Source organism: Microcaecilia unicolor, chromosome 6 (assembly GCF_901765095.1).
Source record: "Microcaecilia unicolor chromosome 6, aMicUni1.1, whole genome shotgun sequence".
Classification (NCBI taxonomy): domain Eukaryota; kingdom Metazoa; phylum Chordata; class Amphibia; order Gymnophiona; family Siphonopidae; genus Microcaecilia; species Microcaecilia unicolor.
In genome coordinates, this window is record NC_044036.1 from 87,044,283 (window position 1) to 87,067,901 (window position 23,619).

The following is a 23,619-nucleotide window of genomic DNA, read 5'->3' on the forward strand; positions in this document are numbered from 1 at the left end:
GTTAAAGTCTCCGAGAATGAGGGATGGAGATGAGGGTTCAAGAAAAACAGAAAGCCAGGCATCAAAGTCGGTGAGGAAGGAAGAGAGGGATTTATCAGGGGGGCGGTAAATGACTGCCACTCTGAGTGGATGGAGTGGATGGAGTGGACTTCAAAGGATGAGAAGCAGTGAGACTGTGGTAGGAGGAGGGGTTAGAAACTACAGGAGGGCGAGAATAGTAACCCGACGCCTCCTCCGCGGCCAACTAGGCGGGGAGTGTGGGAGAAGAGAACAGCCGCAACTGAGGCAGAGTCATCAGGGGAGAGCCAGGTTTCAGTTAGGGCAAGCAGGTGAAGGGAATGAGAGATGAAGAGATCGTGGGTGAAGAGAAGGTTGTTGCAGACCGAGTGGGCATTCCACAGTGCACATGAGAAGGGGAGGAAAGAGGGGGGGAGGAGGGGAATAGATATGAGATTGGAGACATCCCGGAAACGTTTGCATGGATAGGACGAGGACAGGTGTGGGGGACCTGGATTGGGATTGATGTCTCCTGCGGATAGCAGGAGGAGGAGCAAGAGAGTGCGGAGGAGGGCGGGGGAGGTAGGGCGATGAAGGCGACGAAGACGGGATGCGCTTAGGAGGAATGGGGATGGGTTAATGGCAGGAAGGAAGTGTTGAAGGTTGAGAGCTAGGAAGGAGGAGGGGGACAGGAGAGATGGTGAGGGACGGGGGTGAGTAGGGTATTGCAGTAGTGAGCAAGATGGGAGAGGACATGGGTGGGGAGTGAGTTCCAGTGGTAGACAGCGGTAGGGGGAGGGGAAAAAGATTAGGAAGGGACAGGGCAAGGAAGAGAATGTGTAAAGGGGCCATAAGTACCAGTACATGGTACCAGTGTTCCATTAGTTATCCTCATTCTTCAAGTATCAGATACTAATTATGTCTATCTCTTCATTCAGTCCTATCTGAGGGGGTCTTTTACTAAAGCTTAGCTTGAGTTATCTGCAGCAGGGCCCATAGGAATAAGACGGGCCCTGCTACAGATAACGAGTTAAGCTTTAGACTTCTACCATGTGCAGAAATTTCAAAATATGATTTTTATTTACACTTACAACCTGCCTAGCTGGTGAGAGGGATAATTTTGACATCATTCAACTGTTTCTGTTCTTTACTTAAAGTCATCTGGGCTACTTTTGCCTTTATTTCAACATCTGTATTGGGATGCTTTAATGAATGATAGCAGCTTTATGCTAGTTGTCTCAGTAGAGGAAATGTCCTTTGGATGAACTGACTCCCTGGGGTCTTCAATCTATTTGCTGTGCTTTTTCTATACTCTCATTAAAATTCAAACACGGCTTTTATAATCAAACAAGAGACTGAGATTAGCTTGAAAAATCCGCAAAGGCTGAAGAGAACTGAGGAGAACTACTTGTTCTAATTTCTGCAACTTAAATTCTATGGCAGCCTTTTGTTGTCTTGGTGCAGTAGACCTCCCTTTCTGTAGGCTAGCACTTTTTTTAACTGAGACAGAAGGACAAAGGTTGCATAGGCTTCGAGGTGTAATCCAAGACTTTTTAGTGTGGTGTCAAAATGTGGTTGGATGTGGCTACTAGGCCATGGAAGGGGGTCAGCTTTAGGAGGAGGAAGGAAGGCATTACTCAGTTTACACCTGTCTTGGCCAGTAAGGATTTGTATAAGGTTTGGCCTTCCTTAGTACACAGACTGGTAAACCTCATAGATGTTTATGGCTGGGTCTTTCTGTACATGGACGTTCTTTTTTAGTAGTCAGGCTGAAATGGACATTTTCTTTTTATTTGAATCCTTTCAGTTAAGAAGTATTGCTGTTTGTGGTGATTTGGTCAGAGTTCATACCTTGATGGAGAACTATGTTAATTACTGCATAAACAAAAGGGTTATATTGGAAGGATCTATCTGGCACTGAATGAAAATGAACTACAGATCTTTGCAGCTGCAAGGGCAGTGTGTAGGGGGGAAAAGTGATTATGAATGGTTTTGCACAGCAGCGATGACTTGGACGTGCTTAATATTGAATGGGGTGGTCAGATTGAAAGCAATGGATAGGAAATCGATGCTTTGTGAGAAAAGGGGACACCTCATATAATTTGCACCTGGCTCCATAATTCAAACTTATGCTGGATGTGGTGGTGCCAAAAAAGGGGAAAATTACAAAGCAGTTCTTGGGATATACTTTTATTTTTCAGAGTATCTTTGTATCTTTTTGCTTTGGAGTGCTGCCACAGTGCTAAGCACTGAATTTTCAGATTATAAATTTGGTTTGATTCAGAGATTCTAATCTGCTTTTACTTGTGTGTCCTTCTCTAATATCTCTTCGATAATCTGCTGACTTTACCACTATCTATCTTATAAAGAAAAAAAAACCTCCTTTTCTTTTCACTTGCACAGGTTCTGGCCTCTGAAAAGTTTCTAAATCTGTCTTCACCCTGACTTACTACTTATAACTTATAATTGCTTCCTTGCATTGTGTCTTTATATTATATGCTGAAATTGTTTTAAGGGTGCTTTATTATCAGAACTACTGCAGTTTGCCTGTTATTTTAATATAATCAATTTGGTTCCATTGTATCTGATGACCAATAGTCTGTGTGCTTTTAAAGTGCGCGGCAGCTCAGTAGAGACTTGGCAAATCCTGAAAAAACAACAGTTTTGCTTTGGAGTGCTGCCAGAGAGCTACGCATTGAATTTTCAAATCTCTGAATCAAACCAAACTACAATCTGAATCTGCTCTTACTTGTGTGTGTCATTCTCTTAATATCTGATAATCTTCTGGCTTTACTTCCCTCTATCCTATAAAGAAAAAAAAATCCCCTCCATTTCTTTTTCACTTGCAGAGGTTCTGGTCAATGAAAAGTTTCTAAATCTGTCTTCTTCCTGGCTTTACAGTCCCTCCCTACCCACCCACCCACCCCTGGGTTCACTCTCCCTATATAGGTAACTCAAGAGCCAAGTATCTTCATTAAACCCAATAACAGTCAATCCTACTCATTCATATCCCTTAATAGTTCACCTTTTCATATTTGTGAAACACATCAACATGACCTTCATTCAAACATGGTACAGGAAGACTGGATGGTGGCAATGTAACACTGATTTTTAAAAAGGGTTACAGAGGTGATTCAGGAAATTACAGATGGTGAGCCTGACGTCGGTGCCAGGCAAAATGGTAGGGACTATTATAAAGAACAAAATTACAGAGCATATACATAAGCATGGATTAATAAGACAAAGGCAACATGGATTTAGTCAAGGGAAATCTTGCCTCACCAATCTACTACATTTCTTTGAAGGGATTAACAAACATGTGGATAAAGGTGAGCTGGTTGATATTGTGTATCTGGATTTTCAGAAGGCATTTGACAAAGTACCTCACGAAAGACTCTTGAGGAAATTATAGAGCCATGGAATAGAAGGTAATATCCTATTGTGGATTAAAAACTGGTTAAAGAATAGAAAACAGACAGTAGGGTTAAATGGTCAGTATTCTCAATGGAGAAGGGATGATAATGGGGTTCCGCAGGAGTCTCGCTGGGTCCGCTGCTTTTTAACATATTTATAAATGTTAAGGGAATAACGAAGTAATAACATTTGCTGACAACACAGTTATTCAAAGTTGATAAATTGCAAGGATTGTGAAAAATTGCAAGAGGACCTTACAAGACTGCGCATCCAAATGACTGATGACATTTAATGTGATCAAGCGCGAAGTGATGCATGTGGGGAAAAAGGAACCTGAACTTGGATTTCAGGGCTCTGTTCTTTTCTGGTTTTCTTCTTATCTCTCCCAGCGTACCTTTAGTGTATACTCTAGTGGATCCTCTTCTACTTCTATCCCACTGTCAGTTGGTGTACCTCAGGGATCTGTCCTGGGACCTCTTCTTTTCTACATCTATACTTCTTCCCTTGGTACTCTGATCTCATCCCATGGTTTTCAGTATCATCTTTACTCTGATGACTCCCAGATCTACCTCTCCACACCAGAAATCTCAGCCGAAATACAGGCCAAAGTATCAGCCTGCCTGTCTGACATTGCTGCCTGGATGTCTCAGCGCCATCTGAAACTAAACATGACCAAGACTGAGCTTCTTATCTTTCCCCCTAAATCAACCTCTCCTCCTCCCCCATTCTCTATTTCTCTGGATAACACTCTCATCCTTCCTGTCTCATCAGCTCGTAACCTTGGTGTCATCTTCAACTCCTCCCTCTCCTTCTCTGCACATATTCAGACTGCTAAAACCTGTTGTTTCTTTCTCTATAATATCACCAAAATTCACCCTTTCCTTTCTGAGCACACTACCAGAACCCTCATCCACACTCTTATCACCTCTCGCTTAGACTATTGCAACTTGCTTCTCACAGGACCACTTAGCCATCTCTCTCCTCTTCAATCTGTTCAAAATTCTGCTGCACAACTAATATTCTGCCAGTGTCATTATGCTCATATTAGCCCTCTCCTCAAGTCACTTCACTGGCTTCCTATCCGTTTCCACATACAGTTCAAACTCCTCTTATTGACTAAGTGCATTCACTCTGCAGCTCCTCAGTACCTCTCCACTCTCATCTCTCCCTACATTCCTCCCCGGGAACGCCGTTCACTGGGTAAATCTCTCTTATCTGCACCCTTCTCCTCCACTGCTAACTCCAGACTCCGTTCATCTTGCTGCACCTTATGCCTGGAATAGAACCTGAGCCGGTACGTCAAGCTCCGTCTTCAAATCTAAGCTAAAAGCCCACCTTTTTGATGCTGCTTTTAACTCCTAACCCTTGCTCACTTGTTCAGAACCCTTATTTTATCATCCTCACTTTAATATTCCCTTGTTTGTCCTATTTGTCTGTCCTAATTAGATTGTAAGCTCTGTCGAGCAGGGACTGTCTCTTCATGTTCAAGTGTACAGCGCTGCGTACGTCTAGTAACGCTATAGAAATGATAAGTAGTAGTAGTAGTAACTATAGCTATGTGATGCAAGGCTACACATTAAGAGCCACCGACCAGGAAAAGGATCATCGTTGATAATACATTGAAACCCTCTGCTCAGTGTATAGTGGTGGTGAAGAAAGTAAATAGAATGTTAGGTATTATTAGGAAAGGAATGGAAAACAAAAATGAAAATGTTATAATGCCTTTATCACTCCATGGTGTGACCATACTTTGAATACTGTGTGCAATTTGTCACCACATCTCAAAAAAGATACATAATGAAATTAGAAAAGGTACGAAGGGTGAAGAAAATGATAAAGGGGATGGGATGACTTCCCTATGAAGAAAGGCTGAAGTGACTAGGGCTCTTCAGCTTGGACAGAAGATGGCTGAGGGGAGATATGATAGAGATATATAAAATAATGAGTGGAGTGGAACGGGTAGACGTGAAACCCTTGTTTACTCTTTCCAAAAATACTAGGACTAGGGGGCACGCAATGACGCTACAAAGTAGTAAATTTAAAACAAATTGGAGAAAATATTTCTTCACGCAATGTGTAATTAAACAATGGAATTTGTTGCCAGAGAATGTGGTAAATGCAATTAGCTTAGCAGGGTTTTAAAGAAGTTTGGATATCTTCCTAAAAGAAAAGTCCATAAGCATTATTAAGATGGACTTGAAAATCCACTGCTTATTTCTAGGATAAAGCAGCAAAAAATATATTATACTATTTTGGGATCTTGTCAGATACTTGTGACCTGGATTGGCCACTGCTGGAAATAGGATACTGGGCTTGATGGACCTTCAGTCTGTCCCAGCATGGCAACACTTAATGCAATACATGTTGTATTTTAGTCCTAAGGCAAACCATCTGGAACCTTACAGCTTGCCCCATCTGGCCACAGAATCTCAAAAAAGACATAGCGAAATGAGAAAAGGTACAGAGAAGGGCGACGAAAATGATAAAGGGGATGTGGCAACTTCCCTATGATGAAAGGCTAAAGCGTCTAGGGCTCTTCAGTTTGGAGAAAAGATGGCTGAGGGGAGATATGATAGAAGTCTATAAAATAATGAGTGGAGTGGAACAGGTAGACGTGAATCGTTTGCTTACTCTTTCCAAAAAATACTAGGACTTGAGGGCATGCGATGAAGCCACAAAGTAGTAAATTTATTATGAATCGGAGAAAATTATTCTTCACTCGTGTAATTAAACTCCGGAATTCATTGCCAGAGAATGTGGTAAAGGTGGTTAGCTTAGCAGGGTTTAAAAAAGATCTGGATGGCTTCTTAAAAGGAAAAGTCTATAGACCATTATTAAATTCACTTGGGGAAAATCCACTGCTTATTTCTGGGATAAGCAGCATAAAATGTATTGAACATTTTTGGGATCTTGCCAGGTATTTGTGACCTGGATTGGCCACTGTTGGAAACAGGATGCTGGGCTTGATGGACCTTTGGCCTGTCCCAGTATGGCAATACGTATGTACTTATGTCTCCAAATATCAGATAAGAAAGATGAAATCAACAACCTTAAGAAGGAATTGGTTATATCTTAGAAAGCATCCAGGATTACCCAATTCCCAGCCAATTTACCACCAACACTGCCACAGAGAATAAAGCAACAGAGGAATAAATGAATAATAGTAGGCTCTGGTAGATTACGACTTGTGACACACAGGCATTCACTCTCCCAACTTTTGTCTTTATATAATTCCTTTGCTGCACTGGAGAATTATGATGCTCAGAAAAGAAGCACTGATGTGGAACCAGAGGCAAGGAATGTAACACAATCCAAGAGATATCCCCCAAACAATGACAAATCAGTGCAAACCCGAAAATTCTTAGTCCTGAAGATGGAGGATATCTTTATTCCACAAACTGGAAGACCTTTTGAAATGGAAATTTCTGTAGGACGTTTGAAACTCACGGTGTATGAGAGACGAAGTTCAGATAAGTGTGCTCGTGTTTGTTTCTTCACTTCCAGTGTTGCTTAGAGTTAATGAGGTTCAATATATTAACCTCACTCAATATACAAGCTTATGAAGAAGTTCACCCTTTTTTTTCCATCTTGTGGACTTTGGTGATGTAAAATGTTGACAGAGAACTCAATTTTTCAAGTGTTTAGTTTAAACTTCACCAATTTTGGGTTTCTGCACTTTTCTAATCACAGCTTCATTTGCGAGTTCTTGTAGGAGAGCAACTTATGATGTATAGAGCTTTCAAGTGAGCTGCTTTCTGGCGGCCTGACTCACTGAAGTTGTGCTCGGCTACAGGTGCAGCCTATACTGAGCTCTCCTTTGAACTCTCTCACATAATTTATATATTTATCTTGTATCCTTTGTCACATTACCAAATTTCCAGTATTTGGGATTGACTTTTTCCAGTAGTTGATCAATTTTGTTTCTCCCTTGGGATTTTTTTCTAGTTGGTATAGATTTATTCCTGGATCCTCAGCCACTAGAAATACCAACCAAATACTGAACGTGATCAGAGACAAGAGTAAGGATTCTAATACTTGGATGATGTAATCCATTTGAAGACAAATGACCTGGCCATCAATAGCAAGTTTAAGGGTCCTTTTACATAGGTGCGCTGAAAAATGGCTTGCGGTAGTGTAGTTGCGGGTTTTGGTCGCGCACCAATCCATTTTTTAGCGCGCCTTTTTTTTCCTGAAAATGGATGTGCGTTGTCCATTTTAGGTCTGAGACCTCACCACCAGCCATTGACTTAGCGGTAGAGACTCACACGGTAACCGGGTGGTAATAACCTACACGTGCCAAATGCCACTTGGTGCGTGTCTGTCACGCGTGCCCAAAAATAAAAAAAATATTTTTCAGGCGCATGTATTGGACACGCGCCAAAAATGAAACTACTGCAAGAGCCACGTGGTAGTCGGGCAATAACTCCATTTAGGTGCGCGTTGGACATGCATAAACGTTTACACGGCTTAGTAAAAGGGCCCCTTAGAGCACAAAGAGTGTTCCAGAGGCTTGGGGAGGGACTCGTCTTTGGCTTGGATTGCAGCTTTTTCTGAAATATCCTACATGTGGGAAGGGAAGGGAGAGGAAAGACTAAATAAAACAGAGAAATTCAGTAAGTGGCTCAAAGCTTGGTGTAAAGAGGAATGTTTTAGATACATAGGAGAATGGGGTAGTACATGGAAAAATAACAGGCTGTACTGTAATAATGGGCTACATCTTTCTGTGACAGGAAAAAGGATCCTTGGGGACAAATTCAGACATTATGTTTCTAGACATTTAAACTAGAAGGTGGGAGTGACAAAAGGAAATAAGGGAACTTAGAAAGTCACCCCAGGAAAAAACATGATGGCAGAGGCAAAAGTCATGTAAGTAAAGAAAATCATCCAAACTAACATAGAACATGGAAAGCAATGAGCAGAAATGCTCAGACTAAGTAAAAAGCTTCAAGATTTACAAGATCTGATGTTTGAGGAATATTTGGATATTGTTATTACAGAGACATGGTTCAATGATTCCCATGAATGGAATGCGAACATACCAGCATATAATCTTTTTAGGACGGACAGAGAGGGTCGAAGAGGTGGAGGTGTGGCGTTGTATGTGTAAAACAATATCAGAGCAGCTGAAATGCGGGGGAACCTGGGTAAAGGAAGAGGCTATATGGCTCCTCCTGGAAAGAGAAGATTGAACCTGTAGCCACACAGGTGCTAACTACAGATCTCTGGCACAAATGTAAAAGCTGGACAAGGATCTGACAGAAGATTGGTATAAAAGGGAAGGTGCTATTGTTGTGAGATTTCAACTTGCCTGATGTGGATTGGAATGTCCTGTCGGCAGAATCTGAAAGTAGCAGAGAGATCGTGGATGCCTATGAAAAGTGCCTTACTCAGACAAATGGTGATGGAACCCATGAGGGAAGGGTCAATGCTGGATCTTGTGTTCACAAATGGAGGAAGTGTTTCCAGTGAGTGGGTGCCCATCTAGGTAATAGTGATCATCACACGATGTGGTTTGATATAAGAGCAAAAGCAGAGTGTGGACACATAAAACTCAAAAGTACTGGATTTCAGGCATAATGATTTTGGTAAAATGGGAAAATACCTGAAGAAGGGAGCTGATGGCGAGGGTAGGCATGGCAGAAGTGGAAGCGCAGTGGTACAAGCTGAAAACTGCTATAAATATGGTAACTGATCTTTACACAACGAAAGTAAACAAAAACAAGGAAATAGGAAGCCTATATGGTTCTCCAAACAAGTGGCTGAACAAAAAGGGCAAAAGAGGCTCTGTTCAAGAAATACAGAAAAATGCAATGAGAGGATCACGGAAAAGATTACCAGATTAAACTCAAAGAAGTGAAGAGGGAAATATGGCTAGCAAAAGCGCAGGTGAAAGAAAAAAATGGCTGAAGATTTATGTATATTTTGCTCACACCTTTTTCAGTAATAGCTCAAGGTGAGTTACATTCAAGTACATTCAGATGTAAAGAGAGGTAATGAGACCTTTTTCAGATATATTGGGGAAAGGAGAAAAGATAGGAATGGAATTGTAAGACTGAAGGATGCAGGCAGCTTTGTGGAGAGTAATGAGGATAAAGTGAATGTGCTAAACAAATACTTCTCTCTGATGTTCATGGATGAAAATCCTGGAGAAGGACCACAGTCTGTTGCCAAAGGAATATCTGGGAATGGAGTGGATACTGCACTGTTAATGGAAGAAAGTGTTTATAAACAGTTTGAAAATCTGAAAATAGACAAAGCTATAGGGCACGAAGAGATTCATCCCAGGGTACTGAAGGAGCTCAGAGAAGTCCTGGCGGGACCTCTTAAGGATTTTTCAATAGAGATTTTAGAGACGGGAGAGGTTCTATGGGATTGGAGACGAGCTGATGTTGTCCCTCTTCACAAAATTGGAGATAGAGAAGTGGGAAACTACAGGCCAGTAAGCCTCACGTCGGTGGTAGGAAAATAATGGAGTTGCTGCTGAAGTAACTTAGGATAGTTGACTTTCTAGAATCCAACGGGTTGCAGGATCCAAGGCAACATGGCTTTACCAAAGGAAAATCCTGCTAAACTAATCTGATTGATTTCTTTGACTGGGTGACCAAAGAACAGGAGGAAGGACATGCGCTTTCAGCAAAGCCTTTGAAACAGTCCCTCACAGAAGACTGATGAATAAACTGAGAGGACTGAACTTAGGACCTAAAGTGGTGAACTAGACTGGAAACTGGTTGACCGAAAGGCGACAGAGGGTGTAGTAAATGAAATCCACTGGGAGGAAAGGAAAGCAAGTGGTGGAGTGCTTCAGGGGTCAGTGTTGGGGCCAATTCTGTTTAATATATTTGTAAGAGACATTGCTGAAGGGTTAGAAGGAAAAGTTTCCCTTTTTGTGGATGACATGAAGATAGCCAATAGTGTGAATACCATGGAGGGAGTAGAAACCATAAGAAGGGATCTCCAAATGTTGGAAAGATGGTCAAGGGTCTGGCAGTTAAAATGTAATGCGAAGAAGTGCAGAGTGATGCACTTGGGGTCAGGGGCGTAGCTACGGGTGGGCCTGGATGGGCCCAGGCCCACCCATTTTTGGCTCAGGCCCACCCAGTCTCAGTGATCACCAATCAGGTGCCAGCTGCCTTGCACATCACATCGCTGCTGCTCCAATCACTTAGCTCAGTCAGCTATGTGTAGAAAGTAGCGAAACAAATCTTGTGAGCTGAGCCCTGCAGCTCTGGTGTTGTTTTTTTTTAATTTACCAGCGCTACAACAGACCTTCAGCAAGCAAAGTAGCAGCCCTCCTGCTGCACTGCCGTGTGTGTTTGCTACTTTGCTCTGCTCTGGACTCTGGAGTTGGGCATCGGGGTCTTTGTTAGTTCGCTCCCTGCTGTGCTCTTAAGGTGCTTACCTCCATGGGCTCAGCTGTTCTGCTTCCGTTGGCTGCTGCAATAGCAAGCAATTCTTTTTAGTGTTCACTGTCACTGACTCACTGATGTTTGTTTGCCCCTGCTGTGCGATCATGGATCCTGCACAGCTCAGGTCTCAGTCAACCCCCAGGACCCAAACCTGTGGCAAAGTCAGGAAGTCAGAAGTCTGAGACCAGTGCTGCTTTGAACTTAGCAGCTGGGGAAATCTGGGCACTCATTATCCTCCAGCCCCAGGCACCAGGAGTGAGTCAGTAGTCTACTCCCCCCCTTCTCCCCAACACTGCACCACGTGCACACTGCACACACTGATCCGGGCTGTAGAGTTCTCTGAAATCTACAGGAAACTTTCTCTGCATTGGCCTCAGGTAAAAAAAAAAAAAAAGAAAGAAAGAAAAGAAAAACTGTTTTATATTTAATGGTGATGGGCTTCTGGGTGCTTAATGTTCAGTTTAAAGAAAAGCTGTATATTTCCTGTTGGTGGTCTTCTGGGTGGGGGTGGGTGATTGGGAAGGGAAGAGGGGATGCTAGACTATGGGGGAAGAGAGAGGGAAGGGCAGGACTGTTTCCAGACTATGAGGAGTAGGTAGAGAAGGGCTGATGCTGAGCTATGGGGGGATGGGGAAGGAAAGGACAGGACTGATGTTGAGATACAAGGAAGGATGGGAAAAGGGGTAGGCAAGGGCAGGGCTGCAGAGATGCCAAGTTATCCAGTTCCAGGCTGGAGATTTGGGGGCAGTCCTGGTTTTGAACTTATATCTAGATTGTAAGCTCTTTGAGCAGGGACTGTCTTTTTTTTGTGTATGGTGTGCAGCGCTGTGTATGCCTTGTAGCGCTATAGAAATGATAAGTAGTAGTAGTATTATATCCGAAAACAGTGTGGGATTTGTAGTGCCCATTGAGTGCTTCGAGTCCCATAATGCAACAGAATGGAGTGGGCAGAAATGCAGGACAGCCCCAAAATTTCCAGCCTGGAACTTGGTAAGTTGCCATCTCGGGGGCTGATGCTGGGCTACGGGACAATTCCTAATTTTTGATCTTTTATTCTGTAATCGGTGAGAGTTGTTCTGTGTTTTGGCATGTGCTTTGTGTGGGGACCTATATCAATCTGACTTGTCTGGCTTTTCCAATGGGACATATATTGCTGTTGTGTATATTCACTGCTGCTTTTTTAAAGGTACTGTTGTTGATATTTGTGTGTTCAGAATTGATGGTGTTAAGGTTTTCTACATAGGCTCTAAGAAGCTTCATAAGATTTAATGTTACTTCACAAAGAATCTGACAGGGAATGGATTTTGACAATATTGCTATTACTGAGGTCCTATCAGAATCTGAATACACTTTTTTTCAGCTGAAAACTGTAAGAGGAAACATCTTAGCTGTGGACTATGACAGATCTGCCAAATATTTTTAGGCCAGTGTCCAATTGCCATTTTTATCTAAAGTTTTAAAAAAGGTGATTTTAACACAGTTTAATCAGGCATTTACGTTTGTTGTATATGTGCCATTGCTATAATTATTTTGCAGGATACTGTGATGTGTGTTGAGGTGTTTGCCATTATAGTAGACTTATGTCTGGTCAAGTTTAAGTGCTGTTTGTCTAGTAATTGCCTAGAATTGTGGGTTAGTGCAGGATAGAAATTTTTTAAATAAATTTTAAAATGGTGGTGTTCCATGAAGTATGTACGCAGTTTATGATGACACATGACAACTGTTGGGCAGATTATTTACTTATCCTTCATCAACTGCACTCTAAGGCATTATATTGTAATATCCCATGAAACACTACTCATACCTATATACATAATGCCCACCCATATTAGCTCTGGGCCCACCCAAAATGTCAGGTCTGGCTACGCCACTGCTTGGGGTGCAGAAATCCAAAAGAGATGTACCAGACAGGTGGGGAGAGATTGTTAAGTTTGCCTCAGGAGAGGAACCTGGGGGTGATGGTGCCCAAGGATCTCAAGGTGACGAAACAATGCGACAAGGCGGTGGCTGTGGCCCAAAGGAAGCTAGGCTGCATACAAAGGGGTATAACCAGCAGAAGAAAGGAGGTGTTGATGCCCTTATATACTGTAAGTCATTGGTGATGTAAGTATTGTGTTCAGGTTTGAAGGATGTATCAAGATTTGAAGTGGATCACAGAAAGCAACAAATGATATGGGGTTTGTACAGCTAGACGTACGAGGAGAGGACTTGCTGTCATGAACATGTATACCCTGGAGGAAAGGAGAAATCAGGCTGATATGATATAGATGTTCAAATTTTTGAAAGGTATAAATCTGCAGACAAACATTTTTCAGATATGGGAAGGTGGTAAAACTAGAGGACACTAATTGAGGTTGAAAGGGGGCAGAATGAGGAATAATGTCAGGAAGTATTTTTTCACTGAGAGGGTGGGTAGGTACCTGGAATGCCCTTCTGCAGGTGGTGGTGGAGAGTCAAACAGTAATGGAATTCAAAAATGTGTAGGATAAACACAAAGGAATCCTGTCTGGAAGGAACGGATCCAAAGAAGCTTAGTGGAGATTAGATAGCAACACCACTAATTGCGAAGCAAAGCCAGTGCTGGGCAAGAGTTCTACGGTCTATGCCGTGATCGTGGCTGAATAGATTTGGATGGGCTGCAGTGGAGCTTTTCAGGGGCGTTGACAACTTTAGAAATTTAGAACAAGGACAGTGCTGGGCAGACTTCTATGCTCTGTGCCCTGTAAATGGTATGGACAAATCAATATCAGGTATACATATGAAGTATCATATTATATGTAACGGGGTTTACCTTGTTGGGCAGACTGGATGGACCGTACAGGTCTTTATCTACTGTCATCTACTATGTTGCTATGTTAACAAGAGAACTGACTTCTGTTTGGGATACTGAATAACTGTTGGATATTTCAATATCTTGGCAATCTTCATTATTTATTAGGAATCTGTATGTGATTGTGCCTCTAAGTGCACTGTTGTTGACTCAAACATCAAATTTAAAAAAAAAAAATTTTTTCTACAACTGACCAGGCTTAATCAGACCACATGGGATTCACTAAAGCAGACTGTTTATTTTTAATATTCAGAGGATATAATCAATCACGGATAGGCAGACAAATACAATACATCATGCCTGGTGATGACCCTGGATGGACAGAAAGCATTTGACAGGGTGAACTAGCCCTTTATGTCTGCTATCCTTAATGCCAATTTCCAGAAACCATAATGATGTGGATTAAGATATTATAATACTAAAGCCAGAGTAGCAGCTAATGGATCAATCTCAACAACATTTCCTGTTCCTAGAAGAAAAAGCAGCAGAATGGGGTAGCCATCAAGGCCATGGACTGACCAACATTTTGCCTCCTTCCCCCCCAATGGCATCACAGCATGGAGGAAAATGGGCAGTAATTGTTTTCTTTGCACCTCTCCCCCGGTCATAAAAATTGTTCTGCTTAGAGTTATTAGGTAGGGGTGTTCTCCCTCTCTCTGTTAAACTCAGCATAGGAGCCAGCTCTGTGGGTGCTTAAGCATCTACAATATTAAGCAAACTCTTCGACTGTGTCTGGGGAGGGGTAATTTCCATAAGATTTCACCCTGATCATTTTGAAATTCAGTGATTGAACCACTTGCTTAAAAGATAATAGACCCATAAGGCTGACAGCATCAGAATAGGCATCACTGAAAATAAGGTATTTATTTTTTTTTTAAATTTTTTATTTATAAATTTCAGTTTTACAAGCATAAGAACTTGTTCAAAGAAAAATTGAAATTTAGAGGTTACAAAAATTCAGGAAAATCTATTTTCATCATAAATATTCCTCTAATCAATACAAGTCCACCATAAGGGAGTTCAAAAATACAAATAAGTTGAAGCAAATAAACAGGCAATTAACATTTAAAGAGAGTGAATAGACGTATCTAGCCGTTATTATATTACTATTGAACATTATTACTAGTTGGAAAACTAGTTCCAACTGTCCTTTTAGATGTTATAAAAGTCTCAAGTTGAATAGGATCAAAAAACGCAAACTTTTCGGTTTGGTAGGTGACTAAGCATTTGCAAGGGAATTTAAGGAAAAATGTTGCCCCCAAAGTGAGCACTTCTTGTTTCTTCTGTAGAAATTTCTTCCGGCGCAGCTGTGTTTCCCTTGATACATCCGGAAAGATGCTGATCTTTAAGTCTTTAAAAAGTTTTGCCGAATTTTTATAGAATAATCTTAATATCCAAGTTTTATCCGGAGATAAAACTACCGTAACTATCAAAGTAGCAGGTGTTACTTGTTCAGTGTCCGAAAGCTCTAATAGAGCTGATACATCCAAAGGTTGGGTTTCTAGTTGTTGTAAGTTCCTAGATGGAATATAAAATACTTGTGCCAGAGGAGGCATGTCCTCTTCCTTTATTTGAAGAGTTTCTTTAAAGTATAACTTTAACATCTCTTTAGGAGCTATAGTGTTCAAATAAGGAAAATTAAGAAATCGAAGGTTGTTACTTCTGGAAAAATTTTCCATTATTTCCGCTTTTCGTCTTAAATTACTTAAATCTTTCACAACTACGTTTTGAACTTCCTGTAGTTGTTGAATATGAAAATAAGATATTTATATGCAAACATTATTCTTCACTTCAATGAAAAAACTCAGGACCTGCCATCTTAAAAATTTTTAGAGACCTATAAATTTATGCCTGCCTGCACTGTGAAAAGTCTGAATGATTTCCCTCATATTTATCCCGTTTCAAAGTAATTTATGTGAATAATACCTTGTAATCCAGATAACTAGGAAGGTAGGGATAATTATTAATTATTGCTAAAATATTAATTAATAATTGCTAAAATAAAAAAAAAAACAGCCTATAAAGAAAAAAACAGCCTATAAAGAATGTGCAAAACACTCTTAAACTGCTCTACTTGAGCCCCTGTACCAATTTCAGCACATTTGTTGTCCAATTTCCAGGATACTGTTTAGGGAACTGAATTGCAAAATTACAAGTTGCATATGGGCAAATAAACACTCCTAGAGTTAAGATAAAGATAATTTGGCTCATAAGGCATAAATGTGGGATATTACTATCTCAGAGGCTTGCCAAATTCATATTAGCAAATATGTGATGTTTTACCAAGGCAGAAAATAGAGGTGGTGTATATATTGCTTGCCTACCAGGATAGGCACACATACAGGGGCATAATCGAAAGGGGCAAACAAATTTTCCTGAGGACATCCTTGCAGGACGTCCCGGCAAAGGGGCAGGAAACCCCTTATTATCGAAACGAAAGATGGACGCCCATCTTGTTTCGATAATACGGTCGGGGACGCCCAAATCTTGACATTTAGGTCGTCCCTAGAGATGGTCGTTTCTGATTCTCGGCGATAATGGAAACTAAGGATGCCCATCTGAGAAACAACCAAATGCAAACCCTTTGGTCATGGGAGGAGTCAGCATTCGTAGTGCACTGGTCCCCCTCACATGCCAGGACACCAACCGGGCACCCTAGGGGGCACTGTAGTGGACTTCAGAAATTGCTCTCAGGTACACAGCTCTCTTACCTTGTATGCTGAGCCCCCCAAAACCCACTCCTCACAACTGTACACTACTACCATAGCCCTAAAGGGTGAAGGGGGGCACCTACATGTGGGTACAGTGGGTTTCTGGTGGGTTTTGGAGGGCTCACATTTACCACAAGTGTAACAGGTGGGGGGGGTCCGCCTGCCCGATGTGCACTGCACCTACTAAAACTGCTCCAGGGACCTGCATACTGCTGCGATGTACCTGAGTATGACATTTGAGGCTGGCACAAAATATTTTTAAAGTTCTATTTTAAGGGTGGGAGGGGATTAGTGACCACCTCTGGTGGTCATCTGGTCAGTTCGGGCACCTTTTTGAGCCTTGGTTGTAAGAAAAACTGGACCAGGTAAAGTCATCCAAATGCACGTCAGGGACACCCATGTGTTAGGCACGCCCAAGTTCTGCCTTTGCTATGCCTCCGACACGCCCCCGGGAACTTTGGTCGTCCCTGTGACAGAAAGCAGTTGAGAACGCCCAAAATCGGCTTTTGATTATGCCGATTTGGGCGACCCTGTGAGGACACCCATCTTCCGATTTGTGTCAAAAGATGGGCGTCCTTCTCTTTCGAAAATAAGCCTGATAGTGCATTTGTATTTAAGAAAGTATGCAAGAATAATTTGATTACATAGCCTGTGTATATAGAAAACTATACAGCTTTACTGAAAACTGTTAATGAATTTCTCTGTCCTATAACAAAGATACTTGGGAACCCAGTTAGTATCTCTGGGCTGTTGAGCTAGGGCTTTGACCCAGGAGGAGTGAAAGGTCTCAGATATCTAAATCGGGTATGTGTTTTATGATTTCATGTTTATGATTTATTTTTATTATGCATATAGAACTATGATTTTATTATTCATCCATTCTATGGTTGTAAATCCTTTAATAATTTTTGAATGTAGAAATTTAGTGCTATTATAGATTATTTTGAATGTTAAATGTCTGTGTTTTTTCTGACACTAGTTTTTCTGACAATTATTATTTTTGAATTATGTTTTACAGTTAAGTTTGTGCCCCTGATGCAACCCATACAGGATGAAACATGAACATGTTGGGTGCTATTTTAACTTGATCAACCAATACATTCTTTTAAAGATGTTATCTAACTTTCACCATGTATGTTGCTAAAAATTCCTTCCTTTGGGACTTAGCAGACTGCTTGCCTACCTGTTTCTTGGGACATTCACTAATGACTGGTCCATGTCTTTAAAGACGGGAAGGGTAAGAAATAACTTACCTTAATTGTCCCCTGACTGTTAGCAGCTATCAGTACATTGGACTCCTGTAAAACAAAAAACATGAAAAATATATTAAAAATTACACTGAAAATCTGCCCTTTTGGCAATCAGGGAATAAAAGGGAGGGTGGTAGAGGAACAGAAACAGTAATGAGCTGCATTACAATTTTTGGAGTAAGATGGTGACAAAGATAAGACATTTCAAATGTAGTCATATTTCTTAGTTTGCCTCATCTTTGCAGAGCTTTTTTTTTTTTTTTGCCTTTCTGCAAAACATCAGGCAAATACTCTTCTCTAATTATCAGTTTTGTACTGCCATGTAGTGTGCAACAGAACATACCCCACACACAGCATATGGATTTATCAGCACTCTTCTAGCATATGGATTCATCAGCACCCTTCTACCATACTTACCAGCATCCCTCCTCTCCCCCTTTCTCCCTCCATTACCTCCTTCTATTTCCGTCCCATCACCTTTGGTAGTCTTCCCCCTTACTTTCCTATTAGGCTTTCATGTTATTTTATAGAGTTTTCTTTCTTTAATTATATTTGTTGTAAACCACTTTGATTTTACTGTGGAAGCTGGATGTATCATGAACCTAATAAACAAATATATAAAACAAAACTGTTTGATCTTTTAAGAAGCAACTGCTCAATACAATTATTGCAGTACCTAATAAAAGTAATTTTAAAATAAATAACTGAGCTTATCTATGTTGAAGTTGAGTTAGGATTATATAAAACCAGAAAAGGTCAATTCTTAGATCTTCAACATACATCTTTCTTTTCTCACACCTCAAGGATCTAAGCTGCTTCTTACAGTTTATAGGTTATTAAAACTTGCTATACCACTTAAACTGACTGGGCAGGGCAAAGCGGTGTACAATCTACAGCACAGATAAAGAGGGAAAGGAACTCCATTGTTTGATAGGAAAGGGCATTCACATGACAAAGACTAAATAACCACAGAAATGAACAAGGTTAAGAAGATAAGACAGATGACAAAACAAGGACAGGAAGAGAAGGGGTAGACGGCAAAACCTTATATGAAAAGTCAGGTCTTAAGCTCTGCTTTAAACTGTTTAAGTATTGCTACATAATGTAAGTGGGAGATTATTTCAGATATGTGGTGCAAGAAAGAAAGCATAATTTCTAGTTGATTCGAGAAATGCAATTTTGTTAAAACTAGTATATTATCACCACAGATGATCAAAATCCACAACACACAAGCCCAGAGTCAGAATTTAAAAGGAACTATTTTATTCCAAGTTATATTTTGAATGTTAAAAAGCTAACCTTTTTAAAAAAAATTTTCAAGTAAAATTGAATAGAATATTGGATAACATAGCCTTTGACCAACTACCATTATCATCACATACTTTAATATTTCATATCTAAAAACAAACTAGTTGCATGTGATACTTGTTTTTACATAAATTACATGACCATTTCACTTAATTCAAAAGTATAGGCCTTGTAAGAAGTCTTCACATGCTTGTGCATTCTTCAGTTTCTGTTATCTACTGTGATTCAAAATGTATTAATCTGTTTCACCTATCTAAACATACTCTACAATTTCAAAATAAAAAATTACTTTTGAATACCATATTTTTCGGACTATAAGACGCACTTTTTTTCCCCCAAAATTTGGAGGAAAATGGGGGGTGCGTCTTATAGTCTGAAGGTAGCGAGTTTTGGATCGCCGGCCCCTACTTACGTGATGCCATGTTCCCTGGTGGTCTAGTGACGTCGGGGCAGGAAAGAGCCCCCTCTTTCCTGCCCATCGCGCTGCTCTCCGTGCTCCTGACTGCTTCCTGACGGTCTCGGCGATATTCAAAATGGCCGCCGAGATTCTCGGCGGCCATTTTGAATCTCGTCGAGGACCGTCAGGAAGCAGTCAGGAGCACGGAGAGCAGCGCGATGGGCAGGAAAGAGGGGGCTCTTTCCTGCCCCGACGTCACTAGACCACCAGGGAACATGGCATCGCGTAAGTAGGGGACGGCGATCCAAAACTCGGACAAGACGCACCGGAGCACCTAGGTTTTAGAGGAGGGAAAAAGGAAAATTTTTTTTTTCCTATTTCCCTCCTCTAAAACCTAGGTGCGTCTTATGGTCCGGTGCATCTTATAGTCCAAAAAATACGGTATATCTATAATTCATTCACCCATTTATTGAACTTAATAAACCGCTTGTACTGCTGTTGCATATCTAAGTGGTGTACAATAAAATAAAACAATTCAATGAATAAGAAGCCAAAAGAACCTTGATTTTATAAATCTTTATGCCTCTGCCTTTGCCATAGCAAACTCAAATTAGACACTTTTTCAAAATATTGCCTTAACAAGGTCCACAGTAAATTAAGTAGAGCTCACATGTCCAATCACAATAGTAGCTAATTCAAATACTTCTGGATGAAGCATCAAGATGCTTTGGCTGTCTAAACATGCCAAATGTTTGATTCACATTCACATCATACAACAAAAATAGTTTGATTCCTCATCCAGACAAAACTGAATCAGCTCAAATACTTTGATTAGACATGGGTGGGTTCTATGGTATAGTGCATAGTTTCCCAATACGTGGTATGCATACCCCAAGGGGTACATGAGACCTCCCCAGGGAGTACATGGTGTGCGACTTAGGGGGTACTTGGCTTGAAAAAATTGGGAAACCCTGGTGTAGCCTAATGGTCAGTGCAGTGGGCTGAAAACCTGGTGAACTGTGTTCAATTCCCACTGCAGTTCCTTGTGACCCTGAGCAAGTCACTTAACCCTCCTTTGCACCAGGTACAAAACTTAGGGATCCTTTTACTATGGTGCGCCAAAAAGTAGCCTGTGCTGAGGTAGATCGTGTACTGGATGTGCGCAGGTCCATTTTCAGTGAAGCTGCAAAAAGGCCTTTTTTTTGGGGGGGGGGGGGGGGCGCGAAAATAGACATACGGCAAAATAGAGACCATATCGCCACCCACTGACATAGCGGTAAGGTCTCACTCGCTAACTGGGCAGTAATAGTCTACATGCGTACAATGCCGATTACCGCATGGTTAGCATCACGTGCCAGAAAATAAAATATATTTTCCGGCGCACTTAGTGGACTTGTGCAAAAAAATAAAATTACTGCCTGGGCCACATGGTAGCCGGGCGGTAGCTCAAAACTGACACACATAGGCACCTACGCAGCTTAGTAAAAGGACCCCTTAGATTGTAAACCCACAAACGACAGAGAAACTACCTGCGTATATGTAAACTGCTTTGATTGTACCACAGAAAGGTGGGATATCAAATCCACAACCCTTTACTTATTAGGGGATGGGATTTGATAAACTGCCTTTCTGTGGTTACAATCAAAGCAGATTATGTATTATGTACAGATACTTATTTTATACCTGGGGCATTGAAGGACTAAGTGACTTGCCCAGAGTAAGAAAGAACTGCAATGGGAATCAAACCCAATTCCCCAGGTTCTTGGGTCGCTGTTTTAACCACTAGGCTAGGAAATATTCAGATATATAACTAGGGTTTCCTTTAGCAAAGGGTGTGACAACTTAAGTAATCAAGACTTTTTGTCTCTCATTTTTAATTACTTTTTGAATGTTTTTTTTCAAAATCATTTTTATTAAAAAAAAAAAAAAAACAGGATACAACTCGTGCAAAGCACACACAAAAAGATTTCAATATACTTTCAATATAATAATCCGAGCTGCTCCCACCACAAAACTTATCCCCCTTCTTGCACCCTCCCCCCACCTGACTCTCCCCCGTAACCATATAAGCAAGAGATGTAAATTATGCGTTTAACACTCTACTGTGGGCCAAATGAGATAAAGAGTTCCAAAAAGGAATACATATCTCCCATGCAAACTCTCTCCGACCACTCCTCTGAGATTTCCTTTACCACAATCCCACAATTGCGGATTGCAGCAAGGAAGCAGCAAACTGGCAGATGGTGATGTCCCAATACACTGATACAGTTCTACCTCCTAAACAGGAGGAGAATCATTACAAGACTGATCCTTCTATGTCAAAGATCACAAAGAAGGAGCAGAGAGTGGTCTACTAGGTCAAAGGCTGCTGACAGGTCTGAAGATATGAGAAAAACTACTGTTCCTTCATTCAGAAACACCTGACTTAGCTTGTGAGTCCCAGCAAAGGTGTTTCTGTGCTATGATGTGAGAGAAAACCTATTTATAGTAGGTGTGAAGCATTAGCTTTCTCCAAGTAATCCGAGTTGTCCAATAAAACACTAATGTATTTTAAAATAATCTGGTGACATCATCATCTTTTATGGGCAGGAGAGCAGATAGTGCCAAAAGCAGCCACAACAGCGAAATAACATATAGCAACAAAACACAACAAACTGATTTCGGGTGAAGGGGGGCACCTAGACATGGGTACAGTGGGTTTGTGGTGGGTTTTGGAGGGCTTGCTCTTTCCTCCACAAAACGTAACAGGTAGGGGGGGGGGGGGGGCCTGGGTCCGCCTGTCTGAATGCACTCACCCACTAAAACTGCTCCAGGGACCTGCATACTGCTGTCATGGACCTGAGTATGACATCTGAGGCTGGCATAGAGGCTGGTATGAAATATTTTTTAAGAATTTTTTTTGAGGGTGGGACGGAGTTAGTGACCACTGGGGGAGTAATGGGAGGTCATCCCCGATTCTCTCCAGTGGTCATCTGGTAAGTTCAGGCACCTTTTTATGCCTTAGTCATAATAAAAACAGGTCCGGGTGAAAATGTCCAAGTGCTCGTCAGGGATCTCCTTTTTTTCCATTATGGATCAAGGATGTCAAAGTGTTAGGCATGCCTAAGTCCCGCCTTGCCTACGCCTCCGACATGCCCTCTTGAACTTTGGCCATCCCTGCGACAGAGTACAGTTGGGGATGTCCAAAATCGGCTTTCGATTATACCGATTTGGATGACCCTGGGAGAAGGACATCCATCTTCCGATTTATGTCGAAAGATGGGCGTCCTTCTCTTTCGAAAATAAGCCCAATAGTGTACTACTCCCCCACAAGACCATCTTCCCAAAATACACACTCTCCTCCAATCTTGTTGTAGCCAATCTTGAAGACCTGCCTTTCCCATTATCCTGTTTCATTCCCTTCCTCTTCAAGCTGTTTCTCCTCTTGTATTAAAAAAATAAAAAAATAAAAATCCCCTCTTAGCTTCTCTGAAGGCTTGTTTGTAGTGCCACCTCTAGAACAGCTTTTTGTCTTCTGACACAGCATGGCTATCAGTAAACTTTAGAGACCAATATCATATTCCATATACCCTGTCTTAGGAATGAGGTTCATTACTGTCATGGTATGCACAAAATGAATCCATTGGGAAACATTCTTGACAGAATACTAGTAATTGGTATATAGCTTTCTTTTAATACAGAAATAAAATTATACTTAACTATTCTACCTTACAAATCTTTTATGTTTATGCATATAATGCCTGGGGGGGTACACATGCTCATGTATTTAATAGTAATATTACTCAGGTGAGGGCATGAACTAAACTATGAGAGGCTGGAGATCTAGTTTCTTTTACAGTGGGGTGATTTTCCTTTCAACTTATCCATCTAGTTTGAAAATGTTTAGGTAGAATGCACAGCACTTTAAGCAGCAAGCTACAAAATATAGACATCTATTTAGAATAAGAGAAACAATGCATTTCCCTTTCAGAAATGTCTCAATTATTCAATCACTTGACACATACTGATTAAATGAAGTTATCAGAATATTCATGTTTGAAATAAACCCCAGGGGTACAACATACACTCCTGCAAACAGCAAGGACTGGATGCCTGCATGTCAAGTTTAAAAATACCCCCAAACAACAATTTTTAAAAGATCAATAAATGACAAAATGCACTTTGTGTTTGTAGGATAAAAATGCTATTTACAAGAAAGCTGTGATTTATTTTCCCCCTGGCTTATGTTTTTAATTTTATTGTGCTTTCTACAAGTTCTATAACACACCACTGGAGAGGAAGAATGATAGCATTTTAGTTCAGAACA

At 41.0% G+C, this 23,619-nt stretch overlaps 1 protein-coding gene across 1 annotated transcript in view; it reads right to left on the reverse strand.

Moving 5' to 3' along the window:
• The window catches only part of COP1 (COP1 E3 ubiquitin ligase), a 478,504-nt gene that overhangs the window by 18,638 nt on the left and 436,247 nt on the right, over positions 1–23,619 (reverse strand). The window contains exon 19 of the mRNA XM_030205657.1: positions 17,612–17,656. Within this exon, the coding sequence (XP_030061517.1) occupies positions 17,612–17,656 (45 nt within the window). The remainder of the gene's footprint in view (positions 1–17,611; positions 17,657–23,619) is intronic.